The sequence below is a fragment of the Aquila chrysaetos genome, chromosome 11 (genome assembly GCF_900496995.4).
Source record: "Aquila chrysaetos chrysaetos chromosome 11, bAquChr1.4, whole genome shotgun sequence".
In the NCBI taxonomy this organism is placed as follows: Eukaryota; Metazoa; Chordata; class Aves; order Accipitriformes; family Accipitridae; genus Aquila; species Aquila chrysaetos.
In genome coordinates, this window is record NC_044014.1 from 35,272,751 (window position 1) to 35,292,105 (window position 19,355).

At 41.0% G+C, this 19,355-nt stretch overlaps 1 protein-coding gene across 2 annotated transcripts in view; it reads left to right on the plus strand.

Moving 5' to 3' along the window:
- REEP3 (receptor accessory protein 3) overlaps positions 1 to 7,068 on the plus strand; it is a 43,578-nt gene extending 36,510 nt beyond the window's left edge. For both annotated transcript variants that reach the window (XM_030030821.1, XM_041127353.1), the window contains 2 exons: positions 1,124 to 1,275; positions 3,041 to 7,068. In XM_030030821.1, coding sequence (XP_029886681.1) covers positions 1,124 to 1,275; positions 3,041 to 3,097 — 209 coding nt within the window. In that variant the 3' untranslated portion in view covers positions 3,098 to 7,068. The remainder of the gene's footprint in view (positions 1 to 1,123; positions 1,276 to 3,040) is intronic.
- Positions 7,069 to 19,355: the final 12,287 nt, after the last annotated feature.

Below are 19,355 nucleotides of genomic sequence, written 5' to 3' on the forward strand. Positions count from 1 at the left end.
AGCTGCCAGTAAGTTTGCTGTGAAAAAGGCAAATGCGATTTTGATGCATCAGAAGAGGTTACAAATAGAGATGAGGAAGTGTTGGTGTCACTGCAGACATCCCTAGTCAGAAACTGTATGAGTAACAGATGTGTTTCAAATCTTCCATATTGAAAAAGATTAATTGAAACTGTATTGGAGGCAGAGACATGTTGCCTCTAGAATGGGAGAAGAGGCAAGTCTTCCTTAAGTAGCTGTGGAGTAGGTGAGCACGATTCTAATTTTGGGAAAAAAATGACCAAAGGAAAAGGATCTAATTGAGACCAAATAAAATACTGGCTTAAGATGAGATGTACATCGATCATGAATAAAATTGTGTTTGGAGTCTAAAAGGTGTCCCCGAGTGTTACAGCTTGTAGGTTCTGGAATGGCCTTATAAAAGGAGAGCTTGGTGGGGGGAAAGAACCAGACTACGTTTGGGGACTTTATGATATGTCTATGGTGGGGATTCAGGGCTTTTGGCCCCTGAGGATCTTTTCAGGACGTGTTTTTGAGCAGTTTGCGCCCTCTAGTGACAATCTTTGGTAATAATCTTGGTCCTGTTTTTGCAGGATGTAAACACCATTTAATAGTACTTTGATGTTGTATTGATCTGAAAGGAACTTTGGTATTAAATGTGCAGAGAGATATGCAAGTATGAAGAAAGATACTGTGAATCACAGAGTCATAAAATGGTTTGGGCTGGAAGGGACTTTTAAAGATCATCTTGTCTAACCCCCCCCTCCCATGGGGATTGTGGCCAAAACCTTAAGTACTTTTCAAGATGACCACTGAGGTTTTTGCAGTTCAGTGTAAAGCAGAAGATGGTAGCATTGAACTGATGGCTTAATTTTTGACAATTGAGGAGTCACTGGATTGCATACCTGTGGAACAAAGTGGCTTGTTACTTACAAATGGCAGAATTATAAGTAACAAGCTCCTGGCAGACTACACATTTCAGTGTTTTGAAACAGCTGGCAGACTGACTGTATCATTTAAAAGAGTAAAGGATGTGTGTTAAAGATGAAACTCATGGCTTTCTTGAAATTCTAAAAGTTACAGCTACTTCTTATTAAACATTTTCATAAAACTGTTTTTTTTAAAGGTTACAAAACTCCACTGGAAAAAAATCCTGGAGATGATAAAACAGATGAAGAGATGGAGGGGACACATTCAGAGGATGAAATGTTTGCTCAGAGAGGCCTTCGAAGAACTCAGAGCATGAAATCTGTGAAAACTATTAAAGGCCGTAAAGAGGCAAGTATAATCTTAGTTAAATATTGAGTTTGTTTTAACAATGTACCTTGGCATTTTTTAATCATAAAGGTCTTTTCCAACCTAAATGATTCTAAGATCAAGTCCAGCTGTCAACCATGCCCACTAAACCATGTCCTGAAGTGCCTTGTCTATGCACTGTTTGAATACCTCCAGGGATGGTGACTCAACCACGTCCCTGGGCAGCCTGTTCCAATGCCTGACAACCCTTTCAGTAAAGAAATTTTTCCTAATATCCAATCTAAACCTCCCCTGCCGCAACTTGCGGTCATTTCTTCTCATCCTATCTCCAGCCATCTGACAGAAGAGACTAGCACCCACCTCACTACAACCTCCTTTCAGGTAGTTGTAGAGAGCGATAAGGTCTCTCCTCAGCCTCCTTTTCTCCAGACTAAACAACCCCAGTTCCCTCAGCTGCTCCTCATAAGACTTGTGCTCCAGGCCCCTCACCAATGTGGTTGCCCTTCTCTGGACACGCTCCAGCACCTCAATGTCTTTCCTGTAGTGAGGGGCCCAATACTGGACACAGTACTCAAGGTGCGGCCTCACCAGTGCTGAGTACAGGGGGACGATCACTTGCCTGCTCCTGCTGGCCACACTATTTCTGATGCAGGCCAGGATGCCATTGGCCACCTTGGCCACCTAGGCACGCTGCTGGCTCATATTCAGCTGGCTGTCAACCAGCACCCCCAGGTCTTTTTCTGCCAGGCGGCTTTGTGACTGAAGTGCAGGACCTGGCACTTGGCCTTGTTGAACCTCATATAATTGGCCTCGTTGCAATGATCCAGCCTGTGCAGATGCCTCTGTAGAGCCTTCCTACCCTTGAGCCGATCAGCCCTGCCTCACAACTTGGTGTTGCCTGCAAACTTGCTGAGGGTGCACTCGATCCCCTTTGTCCAGATCATTAATAAAGATATTAAACAGAACTGGCCCCACTACTGAGCCCTGGGGAACACCACTTGTGACTGGCTGCCAACTGGATTTAACTCCATTCACCACAATACTGCAGAATTTTTTTTCTTAATCTTAGAGGGGTTATCAACGATAACTGGGTTGTAGAATGCTAAATGGAGAAGGAAGTATGTGACAATGTAATTGTTATCAATACTATATGTAACAATAATAGGCTTGGAGCTTTTGTACTTTGGGGTGTTTAAGGGAAATACATGAATAAAATGAACGAAGTGAGGAAAAAGGGAGAGGAGATGAAATAGGCTTTGTGCTTGTAATGCTAATTCTGGCACCACCAAGCCCAAATTCCAGGACCTGCTCACCTGAAAAGGGGTGTAGATAGCGATATTGTCATTGGCATTTGTGTGTCTTGGTTGTGCGCACTTTAATCCATTAAACAGCAGATGTTTAAGAAGATTCAGAAGTTTTTAGTTCCCATAAACATATGGCCTGCTTTTATTTGTAACCCACAAAGAGAAGATGCTATGTAGGTTTCAAAGTGTTTTATATTTGCACATTCACAAAATTTAAAGATACTTCAGGATAAATCTCTACGGAATCTTATAAAAGGTTTTGGGTAATTCTGCGAAAACAGTTGAGACTTACCCTTCTTGCCCAATTCTGTTGAAACTGTATCTCGTTCAGTCACAGGTATATTCTCTTACTGAAACTGTGGAGTGTCCAAAGCACATTTAAAGATGCTTACTAGATTGGATTAGTGGAAAGGTAAATAATGTTTCTGCCTGCAGTGATCTCGATTCTTGTTAAAATGTAATTTTTTTTTTCCCCCCCTCAGATACGGTATGGATCACTGAAATACCGAGTAAAGAAGAGACCCGCTGTATACTTCTAAGTGTATTGCACAATGCCTGCAAGAGAAACTGCTGTATCATAATAACTTGAATTCTAGTGCATCAAGTGTTTAAGATCTGTGTATAATTCATATAATGAGTATATATGAATAGATATGGTAGGACTTGGTTTTATGAACCTAAATGGTCAGATAAAGTATTACTCTGCTTTTCTGTAACTGCATATTGTTTAGACTTAAATCTGGACAAGTTATAGTATGAATTTCAACACTCCTTAAATGGGAGTTAAATGAGTAACAGGAAACAGCCTTTTTCCAGAGGTACTGAACAGACTGAAATAAATACAACTCCAATTGAATTAGCAGAAGTTGTAAGTATTTGGAACTTGTGCAAATTGAACCCATAGTGTCCCCAAGTTTACATGGAAAGATAGGTATACTTGAAATAATTTTCTGAACTACAAGTCCTGAAAAGGCCTTTGTGTAATTTAAAAATGTACAGTTTAAAGGACAGTGGATGATGGTGGGGAAGGAAAAGGAAAGACAAGGTAGATATGGTACATCCTTAAGATCATCTTCTTGCATCATATTGCCAAGCTTAACAAACTTATGTAATACTAATAGGTGCAAACTGGGGGTACATTCAGCACTTTATGCAAAACTGTGTAGTTTTGCACACTCTTACTGATTTACAGCTGCACATGTCATTTTAGTGACTTCTTAGGTAGGTTAGACTTATCTTTTGAATGCCAGCAGTTCTTGTATTTCATGATTTTTTTTAACTTGATTGCTTAAGTACACTTAGGATGCTGTAGATAATTGCTACTAACACTTAACAATATTATCAGGTGCCTTTCTATGTATTACAAGGCTCTGTGGGTTTTTGTCTGAGAGGTTTTTTTTGTTGTTGTTGTTGTTTTGTTTGTGTCTTTCTTCCTCCTTCACCTAGAGAGTGTAACATGATTTAAGTTAGTTTTTGGTTAAAATTGTGGTAAGTAAAACTTGTAGCAATTCCAGTGATAGACCTCGGGGATCTGATCAGCCCATCATGCTGACATGAAGACACGTATGACAGATTATTCAAGCCCTCGTTTGGTTTTGCTCTGCATTGCTTTAAGAATGAATATATATATATATATAAAGAACATGTATGTATATTTCATATTGTATGTGCATTCTAAAATTGGCTGTGTAGTACTTTTTTATTGCTAAACTCATTACTAAAATATTTACATACAAATAGCTTTTTGTAAAAGTCTAGCTGATTTAGTCAGCCATTTTATAACCTAGAGTCCTGTGGCATAACTGTTTGCATAGAGATTAATTTTGGAATGTCATGCAAGGCAGGGACTTGTCAAAATGACTTCTTGAGGTCCCCTTTGGTTCTATTTTCTGCAATTCTGAGAATTAGGCTGACTTTAGTTTTCTGTGTGACTATATCTCTACTGTGGATTCAGGGAGAAAACACCCACTTTTTGTAGATGGTATTTTATTACTTGGCATGGGGAGAGATGCTGTTACTTTTCTTGAAGAGAAAATGGTGTGTGATCCCTCTTATCCTTAGATGTTGGACTCCAGTCCTTAGACCTTCCCCAAGGTATGACAGTCATCTGCAAGTCTACTGCAGCGCTTTTAAAAATATTCTTAAGGCTTGGGCCTACTGCAGTTCTTTTTCTTTATATTACAGCTATAGCAGGTTCACTGCTGGTAGGCACTTAATGGCCTGTGATGTATACTGGTATTTGAAGTAGTCTTCTGTAGACTTTGGGCCAGGGTTTGAATTGTATGGATAAAAATGCAGCTGGTCTGTATTGCCATCACGTTACTCACTTGCTGTTGTAGGCATTTGGAAGCCAAGTGCAAAGTCTTGGTCAAATATAACAATACTGATGGTGCAGTGTTTTTAACATCTCTGAGAAAGTTAAATTCTTTAGTAAGAAGTTGCAACAGTCCATATGTGATTAAAAGGCCAAAGCTTGTATTACTTTACTCGAAGACACAGTTTTGTACTAGAAGACAGGAAGGCTGCTGTCTCCTGAATGAGTATAGTGCAAAAGCTCCATCCTCTAACCAAAACTGCAACTTGTGATCTAGTTTTTATAAGGAGCTGTTGTCTCAGGGTGGGGGAGACAGTGATCAGAAAGGCAGCCTCCCTGGGGCATGGTTCATCACTTGTGCCCCAGAAATGTTTGTGCTTCTCATTTGTTTCCCTGAATGCAGGGAAAGGCTGTCTGTGTGTTAAGGTATGTAAGATGTTAGAGGAAGCTGAGGCTTTTGTATTTGCATTGTGCCCCTCTGAAAATTAGACTAACGTGGGCCTTGGGTAGAATCTCTCTTACTCTCCAACTGAGCATCCTCCTTGAACACTTGCTGCCACATCTTGCTTTAACTTATTATGTTTGTTTTATCAGCAAGCATGGCAATAAAATTGTCATCCTTTTATAAATCAGAATCCTGCATGAAGGAGCAGCGTAAGCCCTTCTTTCAGAATTACAGTTCTTGTTACACTTTCATGTAGATCCTGTTTCAGAGATTGTGTTCTTTTCACATTTCCAGGGCTAGAGATCATTTGAGTAGTTTAGGCTCTACCACACTTCTGGTCAGTAAGTTGCTCTACAGGTTGCTATGTACTTGAGGTTGTAACTTCTGGCAGACTTAACTTGCTAATTAAGTAGTGACAAAGGCTAAATAAACTCTCCTTTTTCTGAACTATGCATGGAACTAGGAAAGCTGGCAGTATTACTCGTATTCATTACTGTTTGCATATAAATCTACTTGTGTTCTTTCAGATAATGTCTTAAGTGATAAAACTTGCAGTGTTTTCCTAGCTGGTTTTTTCAGTCTAATATCCTACTGTAAAATTCTTTTCTTGACAGCTCAATTTTACTCTCTGAATTCATCCTGAAACTGGTTCACTCTATTATCTCAATTTTTTTTTTTCCTTGCTGTTCATTGTCAGCTGATGTTTGGCAGGGCACAATGGCATGATTAGCTTTCATCCCAACGATACGTATTTCTTTCTGGTTCTTGAATTTAGTTTAGTTTGGTTTTGAAATATTACATGATCTTTTAAACTTTGTGTACAGGGAATTTTCAAACTTTTTTGCCTTAGCAACTGCAAAAGTGATCCATCTAGCTCTTGCCAGTAAACTTCTTGGAAAAATGTTAAACAAAAATCAAAATTTAACATAACATTCTTTTTGGTTTTGGAATGTAAAATGTGGTTCATGTCAAATTATATAATCTTATGAACAAAGCATTTCCTGGGAATTGACTGACTGCCACCAACAGGACTGCTAATATAGTTAAAGAAAACCTTATGTAGAGGTTAAAGGTGCTTTAAAAGAGAATATGTATTTCTTGTTGAATCATATAAAGGTTTCAAGCCTTTCCAAAATATATCTGAACTGACTCAGATTTCTTAGCAAGAGCCTACTGTACCTGTTAAAATACACAGTTTGAGATGAGGATTAAATTGATGGCCTCAGTTGCAAATAAGCTTAGGCCAGACTGATTACAAGGTAATTGCCAATATTAGCTACTTAATGCTAACTGCTTTGCTGTGTGAAAGTAACTGAATATTATCCAAGATACTTTTTGCAAACTATAATGAATTGTAAAATGACCAGAAGATAACTTGGTTAAACAGAATGGTGGAGTAAATGCTAGATGCATTTAACATGCTGTTCATGGCAAAAGATGTGTTTTATCTTTGGTGTTGCTTTTATTAATGGGAAGTTGGTATTTTTAAGTATTTTTCTACAAAAATGTGTATGTTCAAAGGCAATACTTTAACATTTTTCAAGAACTCGTATTTTTAAATGCTACAGACCAGAGACTGTCTACATTGAGACTGAAGTTAGTAGCTTTAAAAAAAATGCAATGTAAGCTTTAATTTTTATATTGTAGTAATAACTTGCTGTCAACTTGTTTACATATTTGTAGGAGGAAAAGCTTCATTATGCATTGACTTATCTTGATACTATCTTTAATAAATGCTGCTTTGAGCAGGATGCAGTGGATATTTTATTACCTGAATTATGATTAACAAACCAGTTGCTATTATTTATTACAGTGATTCCAGAACTGAAACAACTGATCTGAATTTTGAAGAGACTTTTAAAACTCTTTGAAGTATGGCTAAACTGTCATTGAGGTTTCGCCATGGAGCCTGATGGGGATTTAGACTTGAATGAAACTTACCCTGCTAAAGGCAACTTGAAAATGCTGTAGTGTTACCTATTTTGATTAGATGTTCAGTTTGGAGTAAACTCAAAATAAGATGCTTAGTCTCCCAAAAAAAGTATGGCTTCCTGGGTAACTGTTGGATTTTTTTTTTAATACAATCACTTCTAATGCTAGCCTTTTTTTTTTTTATTATTATTATTGATGCAGTGTCCTGGCTTCAGCTGGGATAGTTAATTGTCTTCCTAGTAGCTGGTACAGTGCTATGTTTTGAGTTCAGTATGAGAAGGATGTTGATAATGCTGATGTTTTCAGTTGTTGCTAAGTAACGTTTAGTCTAAAGTCAAGGATTTTTCAGCTTCTCATGCCCAGCCAGCGAGAAAGCTGGAGGGGCACAAGAAGTTGGGAGGGGACATAGCCAGGGCAGCTGACCCAAAGTGCCAGCGGGGTATTCCATACCATGTGATGTCACATCTAGTATAGAAACTGGGGGGAGTGGGGGCGGGGGGAATCACCGCTCAGGGACTAGCTGGGTGTTGGATCAGCAGGTGGTGAGCAATTGCACTGTGCATCATTTGTATATTCCAATCCTTTTATTATTAGTGTTGTAGTTTTATTAGCATTATCATTATTAGTTTCTTTTTTTGTGTGTTCTGTTAAACCATTCTTATCTCAACCCACGAGTTTTACTTCTTTTCCTGATTTTCTCCCCCATCCCACTGGGTGGGGGGGAGTGAGTGAGCAGCTGCATGGTGCTAAGTTGCTGGCTGGGGTTAAACCATGACATGCAGTTTTACTGTTGTTTGTGCCAACAACAGATTTTGTTTTGTATTTCCTAGTCAGAGTTCTTCTGGTAACCCAAAGGAGATGTATAGGTAAACTTGAACCTTTCCTTTTTCAAACCTCACTTCAAGTAAGCTGTTAATACCCCTAGCAAAACCCAAGCAAAAAACCTCAGTAACCAGGTTTTCTGGACCTTTTTTTGCAAGGCTTCCTGACTTACTGCCTCAAAGGAGAGAATTTCTTGATATGGTTAATTGAGGAGGAAGCCTTAAAAACTACTATTTATTGCTACTGTCTTCTAAGCATTATGAAAATACATCCCAGAAGCACAGAGTGACTGTAAGGGACCTTGCAGTGATTCAATTCCTAATGTTAGAACAGTTCATACAGTACAAAACCCCTACCTGCTGAAGAAATTGTGGATGTCAGAAAACAATGCTGTTTTTTATTTGTTCAACTAATGTTTAGCAGGTAGCAGGAACATTTGTGAATGTGTGCTAGAAGCTGTCTTCCTGCTGTTTAACATGATGCTGGTGAGACCTGCTGAAGGAATGATTATCTGGGGATTCTAAAATAGTGCTGGTACATACGTTTTAGGCTAAATTGTTCCAAGACAAAGCAGATGCAGCAATGGTGACAGTTTTTTGGGGCTCTTTTTTCTTTTTTTTTTTTTTTTTTTTTTTGAGACCTTAAGTGTTGTGTGTTTTCCACACTAATGTGGGAAAACATGACTGAATATGAGGGGGAACCTAATAGGTCTTGTAAAATCAGTAGACTTCCAAAATTATTTTCATCCTTTCTGTAGATCTATTCAGGAACAGAACGGGAGCCCATCTTGTTTATGTCTGCCTGCCTTTGCCAAGGTTCAGCAACAGGTAGCTCTGTTTGAATTAGCGTAGGAATTATAAAAGCAGCTGGAGCAAAGACTACAAGGACTTCAAATAAAACCTAGGATTTCACTACTGTCTGCTAATGTATGGTGACTACATGGATGAGGAAGCTCAGAAACTATGTAGAAAGTCCCTTTTATCCACACTGTCACAGTTCCAAGGTAAGCAGCACTTGTGACACACTCACTTAGCTCTTCCTGGGCAGCATACCTGCTATGTTGCGTGGCACTTGCTGCTTTCTCAGTGAGCTGCACTGTCCCATCCAGTCTTTCCACTAATTTTGGTTCTCCTGGACTAAGAATACTAAGGGGAGGTCATCCTAACTTACTGCCTCAAAGGAAAGAATTTCTTCATATGGCTAACTGGGGAGAAAGACTTAAAAACACCTCAAAGCAAAACAAAAACCCTGTATAAAACTAGTGTAGTAGTAAAGCTGCATCTTCAAATGTAATGTTAGGAAGAATGCGAGCATAACCATATGTGTCATAGTCTTGAAGGAATTGCACCAAAGGCAGCCACTCACGGTGCTTTTGTCAAACTCCTTTCCCCCCGTCTAATTAGTAATAGTTAATGTCTCTATTCTTACTAGTAGAATTGCCGACTGGAATTTCTCCTGTTGTCTGTAGGATATGGAGCTTTTAGGTGGCACTCTGCAAACTGGATGAAAGCCACAGGGTGAACAGAGCATTTATGGTAGTTTAATTTGGTTTATTGAATCAGGAAGCAGAACTGGCTTGTTCTGTAGGTGCCCAATTACCAGATCTGGCCAGAGACAGCAGGCTGGGGAGAAGGCTACAGAGCAAAATTAACCTTTGGTAGCAGCCTGCAATTACTGAGGCTAGATTAAATCTTGATGAAAAGTCCTGCTTTTAAAATTGAGGTCATGGAAGAGGGAGAGCTGCTCCCATTCAAAACCTGATCTGGAGCAACTGCTGAGCTGTTCTGCTCTTCTCTGGGGTGTCTTCGAGTGCCTTTTTGCTGGAGAGGAGATGTGGCCATGTCCCCTTGTATCCTACTGTGAGCAACCTCCTGTCTTGGCAGCCTTTTCTGCCTGGAGTAGGGGGGGGGGGCGGCTGTACCCCACCACCACCTGCTGATGCTCTCCACCCTGCTTGGCTCATCCAGCAATTCTGCTGGATCACTTTTTTTTTTTAAACTAAATTAATGAATAATTCACCCTGTGAAGCAGCCATCCTGCTACTTCTGGCTGGAGCATGGCTGCTCGAGAAATGACTTTTTTTTAACCAGGTCAGCCCTCAGCTAAGGGGGCGGGGGGGGTACCTCTCCGCTGGCAGTTCGGCGAGCAGTTTGCCCCCAGCCGGGGCTGAAACCCCCCGCGGCCGTTGGTGCTCCCCGCTCCGGGAGCGGGAGGCGGGCCATGGCGATGGGGCTGGAGGAGGCTTTCGGGGCGGCGGCGCCTCACCGCCTTCCCGGTGCTGCTGCAGGTGAGGCGGGGCGGCGGCGGAGGCAGCTGAGCCGGCCGGGGCAGGGCGCGACCGCCGGTCCCCGTGCGAGCTGCTCCGGGCGCCGGTCTCGCTCTTCCGTGTCTTTTTTTGTTGTTGTTGTTGCTTTTTTTTGTAGTTAGTTTGGGGTCGGTTTGGTTTGGTTTCTTTTTCTCCCCCCGCCCCGGGCAGCGTCCCGGTGCGGGGGGAGGAAGAGCCGGGGGCCGCCAGCCTGTGTCTCACGGCCCGGCGCTGCCCCCGGACACGCACTCTTCCTCGCACGGCCGCCTTTGCCGGGGTGTCCCGGCCCGTTCGGGACCCGCTTCCTGACCTGCGCGGCAGTGGGACGGGGCTGCGAGGCGCTGCCCGCCCCGGAGGGCTGCAGGCGGCTCGGGCGTTCTCCCAGAGAACGGTGTTGTCGGAGAGAGCTGGGGTGCGGGCCGGGGTGGGGGGCAGGGGTGTGTCCCCCCCCGCCCTCAAGCTCCTTGGCTTCTGAGCACCTTCCTCCTCGCGGGTCCCCGTGTCTTGTCCGTGCGCTCCTCAGCTGGCATTCTTGCGGAGGGTGGCCGAGTAACCCTCCCCTTCGCTTTTCCTGTGGCAACCCAGCCCCCCCCCCCCCCGCCCGGTTTCGCCTGCGTTTCAAAAAGGATTTAGTGGGGTTTGTTGCTTTTGCAGGTTGCTTTTCCACGCTCGCCTCAGTGCTGTCTGACGTGCTTAACTTTCCAAGGTTTATGATCAGTTTTCCTTATTCTATGCACTTCTCTTTTACTTTGCTTTTTGAAGAGTGTCTTTTAAGCCTCTGCTGAGTGGAAGGAAATGGAGTCTAACCACAGCAACTGGAGGTTTTGGGGAGGTCTTTTAGGTTGTGCCTTTTTTTTTTTTAAACCACTTGTGAAAAGGGGTATGCAGGGTGCTGTCTTTAAATATAATGTCTGCAGCACTGCACGCAAACATTTACCTGTTTCACTTGTTTAGTTTCTTTGTAACAGGCTTCCTCCTGTTAGTGCAGTTCTGCATTTTGAATTAAAACAGTGTTTTGAGGGAGGGACATTGTGCTGATAGCAGGTTTTTGTTTGTAACTTCTTTCTGCAAGACCATCCAAGCACAGGATAAAATGGCACATTAAAACAATGTCCCACCAAATGCACCACCCAAAGACTTGTGGCCTAATGCAGGAAGCCATTCTAGATTCAAGACTTTTCCATTTCTGGATTCAAAACTTTAACGTGCTGAAAATCACTAATATGTGGATATGCTTAAGGGTAATGTTATTTTAAGTTAGAAAAAATTAAATCACATGCAAAGCCCAGAAGACATTCAAAACGTCTTGAAGCCCATATTGATGAATAAATATTCTTATAAGGGTTTCTTTAGGAAAATCTTTTTTTATTCCTGCACATTCTAGTTTTCCTAATGATCAGGTTAAGGTTTCAGTCTCTCCAACAGAAAGAACTAGCAGAGACTTTTAAAAATACAATCTTAGATTTGTTTTGTTTTGTTTTGTTTTTGACTTGTCAATACAGGTTGTATTCTTTGAGTATAGTAAGTCAAATTATTTTTTTATAATAGTAATAATAATCTTGGTCTAAATGTTAGTTCTCAGCTATGAAACTATGATGAAGCTCTTAATATCTGCCTTTCCTGTGCCTGGCTATAAAACTGCAAGAAAAAACTTTAGAGCTTTGCAACATGAAGGAAGCTGTCATGGTGAAGCTTTCACTGAAAGTGTACCAGTATCTCCGGAGAGGTACTCACTGCTCCCAACTACCTCGATGATCGCATCTGGGGATTTAAACACCACAGCAGACTGCATTTTGTTTGTGATGCTGGGTAAAGGGACATTGTTAATTGTTAGTTTAATGAAAAGTTTGCAGTATTCCATCAGGTCTCCTTGGGATTGTTTAGGGTAAATGATTGTGTCTTATTTTCAGGTATACGTGGCTTGTCAGTTGATGCTTATTGTGCTTGTGGGAGCTGTGCCTGACTATCATATAGACCAAGAAGGAATTCCATCAAGCAGAGCTGAGCTTGCCAAGCACATTCATTTTGCAGGCAACTTCACATCTGTAGTAACTGAGGCAAATACTTCTGTTGCGCCTAACCATATTTTCTCTTCTTGGGATTTGTGCCACTAGTGCAGGACATGGTGCTTGTAAAAGTTGAGCAGGGCTTAGTGTAATGTTTTGCTTATGCTATTAAAAATTATTGGAACCCAACCATCTGGCTCTTTTATTATTATTTTAAAATCTGGAAGTGTATGATTAAAGTATTAGTCTAGCTTTCCTAGCATAAATCTAATAGTTATTAATTTAGGTTAAACTTTCTGTATTTTATTTGTTTTGTTTTTAATTTTCTTTACCTTCAGATGTTTTAGAAAGTCATTATTAATGAAGAATGATCATTTAACTACAGTTTATAACTCTGGAATTTGGGATGAGCTCCTCCTAATGTCTGTTTTCTACCAAGAAAAGGTTCAGTTTGTCATGTCTGCACTATCTGTTGTGCATGTAAGCTTTACCATGAGTTGCATTAGTTTCTCGCAGAAGATGCATCTTAAAGATTAGCATGAAAATGAAACTCGTGCACCACATATCTGGATATTTTAATGTGTGGTGAGAGTGGGGGATGGAACAGATTGAAGTTTGCCAAGTGGGAGAGAAGTTTGACCCTTCATCCTCATGCTTTGTGAATTCCACGCAAGAGGCTGCGTTGGCATTTTGCTAGTCCCTGGGCTATAATCACTCAGGCAAGCACGAGTGACCTAAGCATTGCTGCAAGCGCCAGAAAAAAGACTGCGTGGGTGGCTTGGCTTGTAGTGTGAACTGTCAGAGTCCTGCTGATTGAATTCTTGGAACAGTTGTCTCATATAAGACAGGTTAGCACTTGGTGTAGCCGGTGCCGAATTTTTGCTTCCTTCCCATTATCCCAAATGTGACTGTGTAATGTTTATCTTGGAAAAATATAGCGACTAGATATAAGAAGGAATGATGCGATAGTGGATCATATCCTCTGTCAGAAACAGATTTTTTGATTAGCCAGTTTTCCAATATCACCCTTCAGTTTCAGACTCTTAGCAGGATGTGTGATATGGGGTAGTGCTTAATTTATAATCAGAAATGAGCAAATTTTAACTAATACTGTGCTTTTAAATGTAGAAGTCAATCTCCCTATTTCCAAAATATGTAATTCTCAAGACTCATCAAAACAGATTTATGTTCCCATTCATTTCAGTAACTTTATTGTGAGATTTTTAAAATTATATTACTAATAGTCTGTTCGTGGGATCTTTAGATGCTGACCAATGTTTTGCTGTATGCTAGCAGTCTAGTAACTAAATCAAACTGCCATGTGGATTTAAAGAACTGAGAGGATGTCTGTTTTGGTGATAGCAAAATTGGCAACTTTTTTGTTGGCAAGCTGTGGTTAATTTTGACAAATATTTAACAAGTTCTTTTGTGCAAATAAAAGTAGATACACATGTTCTTTTGAAAGTTATATTCTTCACAGATTATTATTTCAGACTTGTTAAAATAATGAGCATCTTCCAGTGACATGCTAAGTAGCACAAGTAACAGTTTGCAAAAGCAATCTTTTTTCTTGCTCTATCCTGAGGGAGGAAGCTGCTTTTGTAAAGTTTATTTCCTTTGTTTTGGTGATGGGAGCTTAAACTGTGAATATTTTCAGTTTTGTTCTGGTTTGGAAGGGGCACTGTTCTGCTCTGGAGCTCAACAAAACTCCAGAGCAGCTCTTCGGTTTTGCTTCAAGAACTAATCATTGGTATTAATTTTGGCATAACTAAGACTTCATAAATAATAGCTCAGGCTTAGTTCGTGGAAAAAGCATTTGTTAGAATTGCCTCTTGATCTGGCATCAACTCAGTCCCCTGCTTTAACAAGTGATGATGCATAGGAAGGTGAGTTCAGGAGTGCCTTACATTTAGTGTAGAAATGGTCCTTTACCTTTGAGAAGCTGATTTTTACAACCATATCCAGGAACATAAAGTTGTTTTGTCTCTTGTATCAGCCTGAAACACTCTGCAGACAAGAACTGGGAGTTTGAAATTTGTATGCTGTGGAGTGCTAGCATGGAGAAGAAGGACTTATGCCAGCAGTGCTGTGTGACTTGGAGAGCACATGCTGTGATATTTTTATACTTGCAGTTTCCTGAGGATTCATATCCAGGAATATTTCCTTGTTGAAGTCACTTCAGAAAGTTAAGAAACCATAAGTTTCAGGGCTACATCTTTATCCAATGTGATATAGGGTAGACTCTACTACCCAGTGGGGTATGGTAGAAATCAGTTGCAAATGCTACTGCACAGGAGTTTCACCTTCCCAGAGTATCCAAAAGTCCCCTAAAACTCAGAAGTGCTGGAACACTGGGTACATTGGACTAAAGAAGGTGTCCTGTGAATGCATTAAATCTTGTGCTCCCGCAACCTGCGTCTTGCAGGCTGCTAGATGGATAGAGCCCAGGTAACTGGTGGGTTACTGGGTGGATGGAGCCATGTCTTCTCCGTACGTTGCCACTATGTCAGTTCTGATTGAATAAAAGCATATGTTTCTTGAGATTGCTATAATTAAAAGTTTCAGTAAATTCCTGATATTCTTTGGGGATCTGTATTAATTCAAGGCAGACACTTCGGGGCTGAGGTCCTGGTACGCTGTATTGGATTTTGGTCATGGACATCTTCCCTTAGGCTTTTTTTTTTTTTTTTTTTTTTTAACCTTCTAATCCTTAAAAAAAGCAAATGGGATTAGGATCCTTCTTCCTTTCCCCAAAGGATGTACTGCACATATCTTTTAAAAAGTTGTCGTGACACTCATCCACTTTTTTGAAAGTAAATTTTCCAGTAAATACACTGGGAATTAGTTGGAGTACTCAAATAATGATTAAATATTTCTTTGGGTAAAGCTTTGCATTGAATTAGTTAAATTATTTTCCTGGAAAACCACTTAGGATTTTCTGATTGCCACTCTTGCCCAAGTTTGTGATGTCAGCAACATTTGTAATCTCAACAGTGCATTTCTATGAGTGTTGATTCTCCTTGTTCATAGCAGAGGGCCTGCACAAGGTGTCTGTGTGCCTTGCCCCATCAGGAATAATATGCATTTCATTCCAATTTCAACCCCTGTCAGTTCATTTTCTTCTGACAATTTTTGATTATGCTGCCTCAGTTTAGCTTTTGGATGAGGTAGAAAGTACGTTCTATAAAGAAAGCCATCATTTGTTTCTAAATTCTGTTTGGTTTATAAATGCATGTGCACAATAAGATACTAAGATATTAATGAGTAGTCAATAAGTAGTTCTGAAAGTTTTTATAAAACAAGGACATCTTTCCATAATCCCTTCCTGCTTTTCTTCAACAATTCAATATGTGTATGATGAGGAAGGGCACCAGGGGTTACTCGTGGTTCAGGAAGCACAGCTGCACAGCATTAACTCTCTAAGTACTGCAGTAGTGAACATGTGTTATTCTTGTTAATGAATAGTTTTTATTACCTGTTCATTGAAATGGCTAAGCTTGTTCAATGTTGAAACGGCTAAGCTGTTAACAATTCAGACTTTCCTTGTTTTAATAACTTAAGTTGCCTTGCCAAAGCTTGGGAACTGGGGGGCAACTAATTATATTTATCAAGTTGAAAGCTTATGATATATTATAATGAAATTTCTTGGGGGAAAGAAAGTAGAGAGAGATGTGACAGTCCGTTAGGGAGGAAAAAACATGACTACTGTTTGCTTAGCTATCAAACTTTGAACAAAACTTTAATTGTATATAAAGCAAGAAGTGGGAAATGGCAAGTGAAGAATTTTGATAGATTTTTACTATTTTTGAGGAAGCCAGCAACTTGGTGTTAATACTTTTAACAATAAGGAGATTCTTTTTTTGATAGTGGTACCTAATTGAACAAGAAGCCTACAAATTAAGCCTTGAATCATCCCTATTTTTTTCCGGATTGCTTGTTGGAAATATCACATTTGGCCCTGTGTCAGATAAACTGAGCAGGAAACCAGTGTATATCTCAGTTAAGATTGTTAACAGGTTTTTCTTAAGCGTTCTACGTGGATAACATAATTTCTTTCTTTTCTGCTCGTGGGGTCACCCTTCCCAGAGGCTGCCTGTGGTCGCCTGCTCTGTCAATGATAACAGAGTCCATGATCTGTATAAGCATTTCACTCAGAGTAGAACAGCACTAAAATTGGTTGGTATGAGTGTGCTGAGCAGCATAGCAGTCACTGGAATATCGCTGGGAGATGAAAAATAACCTCATTTTGCTATGACTATCACTATTGGAGCGCAGTATTCCACACATTGCCTAACCATATTGTTCCAAATAAAAATAATTCTCTGCTTTTGGAGGGGGTGGGGGAGAATGATTTACCTAAAGATCTTCAGAGTGTGTAAATCAGGTCCTGGTGTTTTGTTTTCCAGCTGCGTTTGCAGCCAAAGGGTCTTTTTGTTTAATGATAACATTGTCTCAAGGAAACATAATCTTTGGCATTGCAGACCTCAAGTGTGTGACTTGAAAATTATTGTAATTTTCATATGGTGTGATTTCAGAAAGCCAAATGCGAGCGATTAGAGCCAAGAATACTACACACTACTCAATTATAGTCAGTAACTGACTGTGGTCCCTGCCTTTCTTCTGAGTTCAAGCTGCATAGCATAAGTACTAATTACATTTTATTCTCTCTCTACAGGTCTCTTTTTTGATGTCGTTTTTGGGTATGTCACAGCATTAGCTCCGAATTATGACATATTTGCAGTTTCATGGTTTTTTGTGGGAATTGTGAATGGTGGAGTGGTTCTTGTGTCTTTTGTCCTAACACAAGAATATGTAGGAAAATAATTTTGGTCATTTACAGGTGGGATTTGAGAATATTTAGTCATTATTACTGTGCCACATATTGTTCTGACTTACCAATACCTGACATTTTACGTTTGTACCAAGTCAAGTCAGTTTGTAGCATAAGTCAAACAAGTGTGATGTGATTCATCCAAGTTCTAACTTCTGTGGGAAAGGTGCCTGAATAAGGAAGATGGGATTGAGTTTGATAAATAAGCTGAGGTTTTAAAATTGGTATATTGATTCCTAAAATTTCTGTTTGTACACTGCATTACATTATAAAAAAATAATGTTTTGGCACATCCTGCCAACTTCTGAACGATGCTGTATGGTATCTTGGGAAGGTATTCTTGAAAGCATTCCTTGAAGTTTCCCTGCACCACAAAATGACTTAGTGCCTGGATAGTGTTTTTTCTGCTGCTGAATGTGCTGACCATCCCATATTTTTAAATGTCCTTTTTCGTATGCCACTGCCAAGACTTAAAATAAATTTAAAGCTTGCACATCAGGCAGTTGTGAAGCTGGAGTAGTTCAGACTAACGCCTTTTTGGCTCACACAACATGGGAAAAACTTGGTCCAACTGTTTCTGCCACAGGGACCAACTGGTTGGGAAAAGTTTTGATATGTTCAGATTTTCTTTCATGGGGTGGGAGACCAGCCTTCTCTCATTAATAATGCTTGTAATTATGACTACTGTAATATATATTGCAATAAGTTCTATCAAACACGTGGTAGTAAAGCCCGTACTAACGGTTAACTATACTCCTTTACACTGTCCATACACTGAATATTCCTGTGTTCAATATTCCACTTTAGTTCTAGACCAGAAGGGAACGATGACACACAATGAGCATCAAACTCGCCAAACTGCACCTCTTTTAACTTTGGAGGCAAGAGGTGACTGTACCACCACTCCAAAGAAACCAGTCGAATCATGACTGAGGTCACAGGGTGGATTGTGGCAGTACATCCTGCCCCCCCTATCCTGCCAGCAGGAAACGAAACTGTTCCAGGAAGGAGAAGGGGAAGGAAACCCTGGAGGCTGCGGGTTGAAATCTGAACTGGCCAACTGAGATGCGCCAGGTACACCAAGGTGACCCACCTAGCCAATAGAATTAAATGACCACAGGTGAGATTCAACAGGGGTATAAACAGGGTCCCGCCGGAGGACACGTTGGCTGTCCTCAGAGTAGCGGGTCTGCAGTCGGGGACTCCCCCTGAGGTCGGGGCACTGCCCAAGGTAACTCCTCGAGGGAGAGAGCCCTCAGCTTTTAGGTGAGTGATATGTGCATTTTGAGCCATCACTTTAAATCTTGGGGATTCTTAAGTCAGCCGTGTAGTATTAATTCTCTTTACGTCATTGAGCCTGTGGTTTTATAAAATGTTACCGGACTTCTAACCTTTGCTGAAAATAAATCTGAGTTTTAACACCTGTGGGATTTGGTTAGTCGTGCATCCGTAAGCAAGTAGGCTGTACAGGTAAGGAGAAATCCGGCAGCAGCTTTGAGTGCTTGCACCTGCGTTGTGGGAGAACTAGCCGGACTTTTGCTATTTCGGAAGAAGGCACTGCCAAGCCCGAGAACGGAGAGACGCTACATCTCTGAGAAAGAACAGATCAGCAGGGCTGTTGTGCCTGTGAATAGGCTGCCCAGGGAAGGTGAAGAGCAGCAGCAGCTTTCCGGGCTGGCCACTTCCTTGTGGGAGACACAGCCGGAAGGTTAGCATTTTGGAAGAAATCTCCCCCGAGAGCCGAAATGCTGAGATGGTACATCTCTGGTAAAGCACAGATCCACACGGCTGTTGTGCCTGTGAATAGGCCGCACAGGGAAGGTGAAGAGCGGCAGCAGCTTTCCGGTCTGGACCCTTCCTTTTGGGAGAAACAGCCGGAAGGTTGGTATTTTTCGAAAAAGGCTCTGCCGAGCACGACAACGGTGAGACACTACATGTCTGGGAAAGCACAGATACCAGGGTGGTTGTGCCTGTGAGTAGGCTGCCCAGGGAAGGTGAAGAGCAGCAGCAGCTTTCAGGGCTGACCCCTTCTCTGCGGGAAAAACATCTGGATGGTTGGTATTTGGGAAAAAGGCTCTGCCTGTAACGTAAAGTGTGACATGCTACATGTCTGGGAAAGGACAGATACCAGGGTAGTTGTGC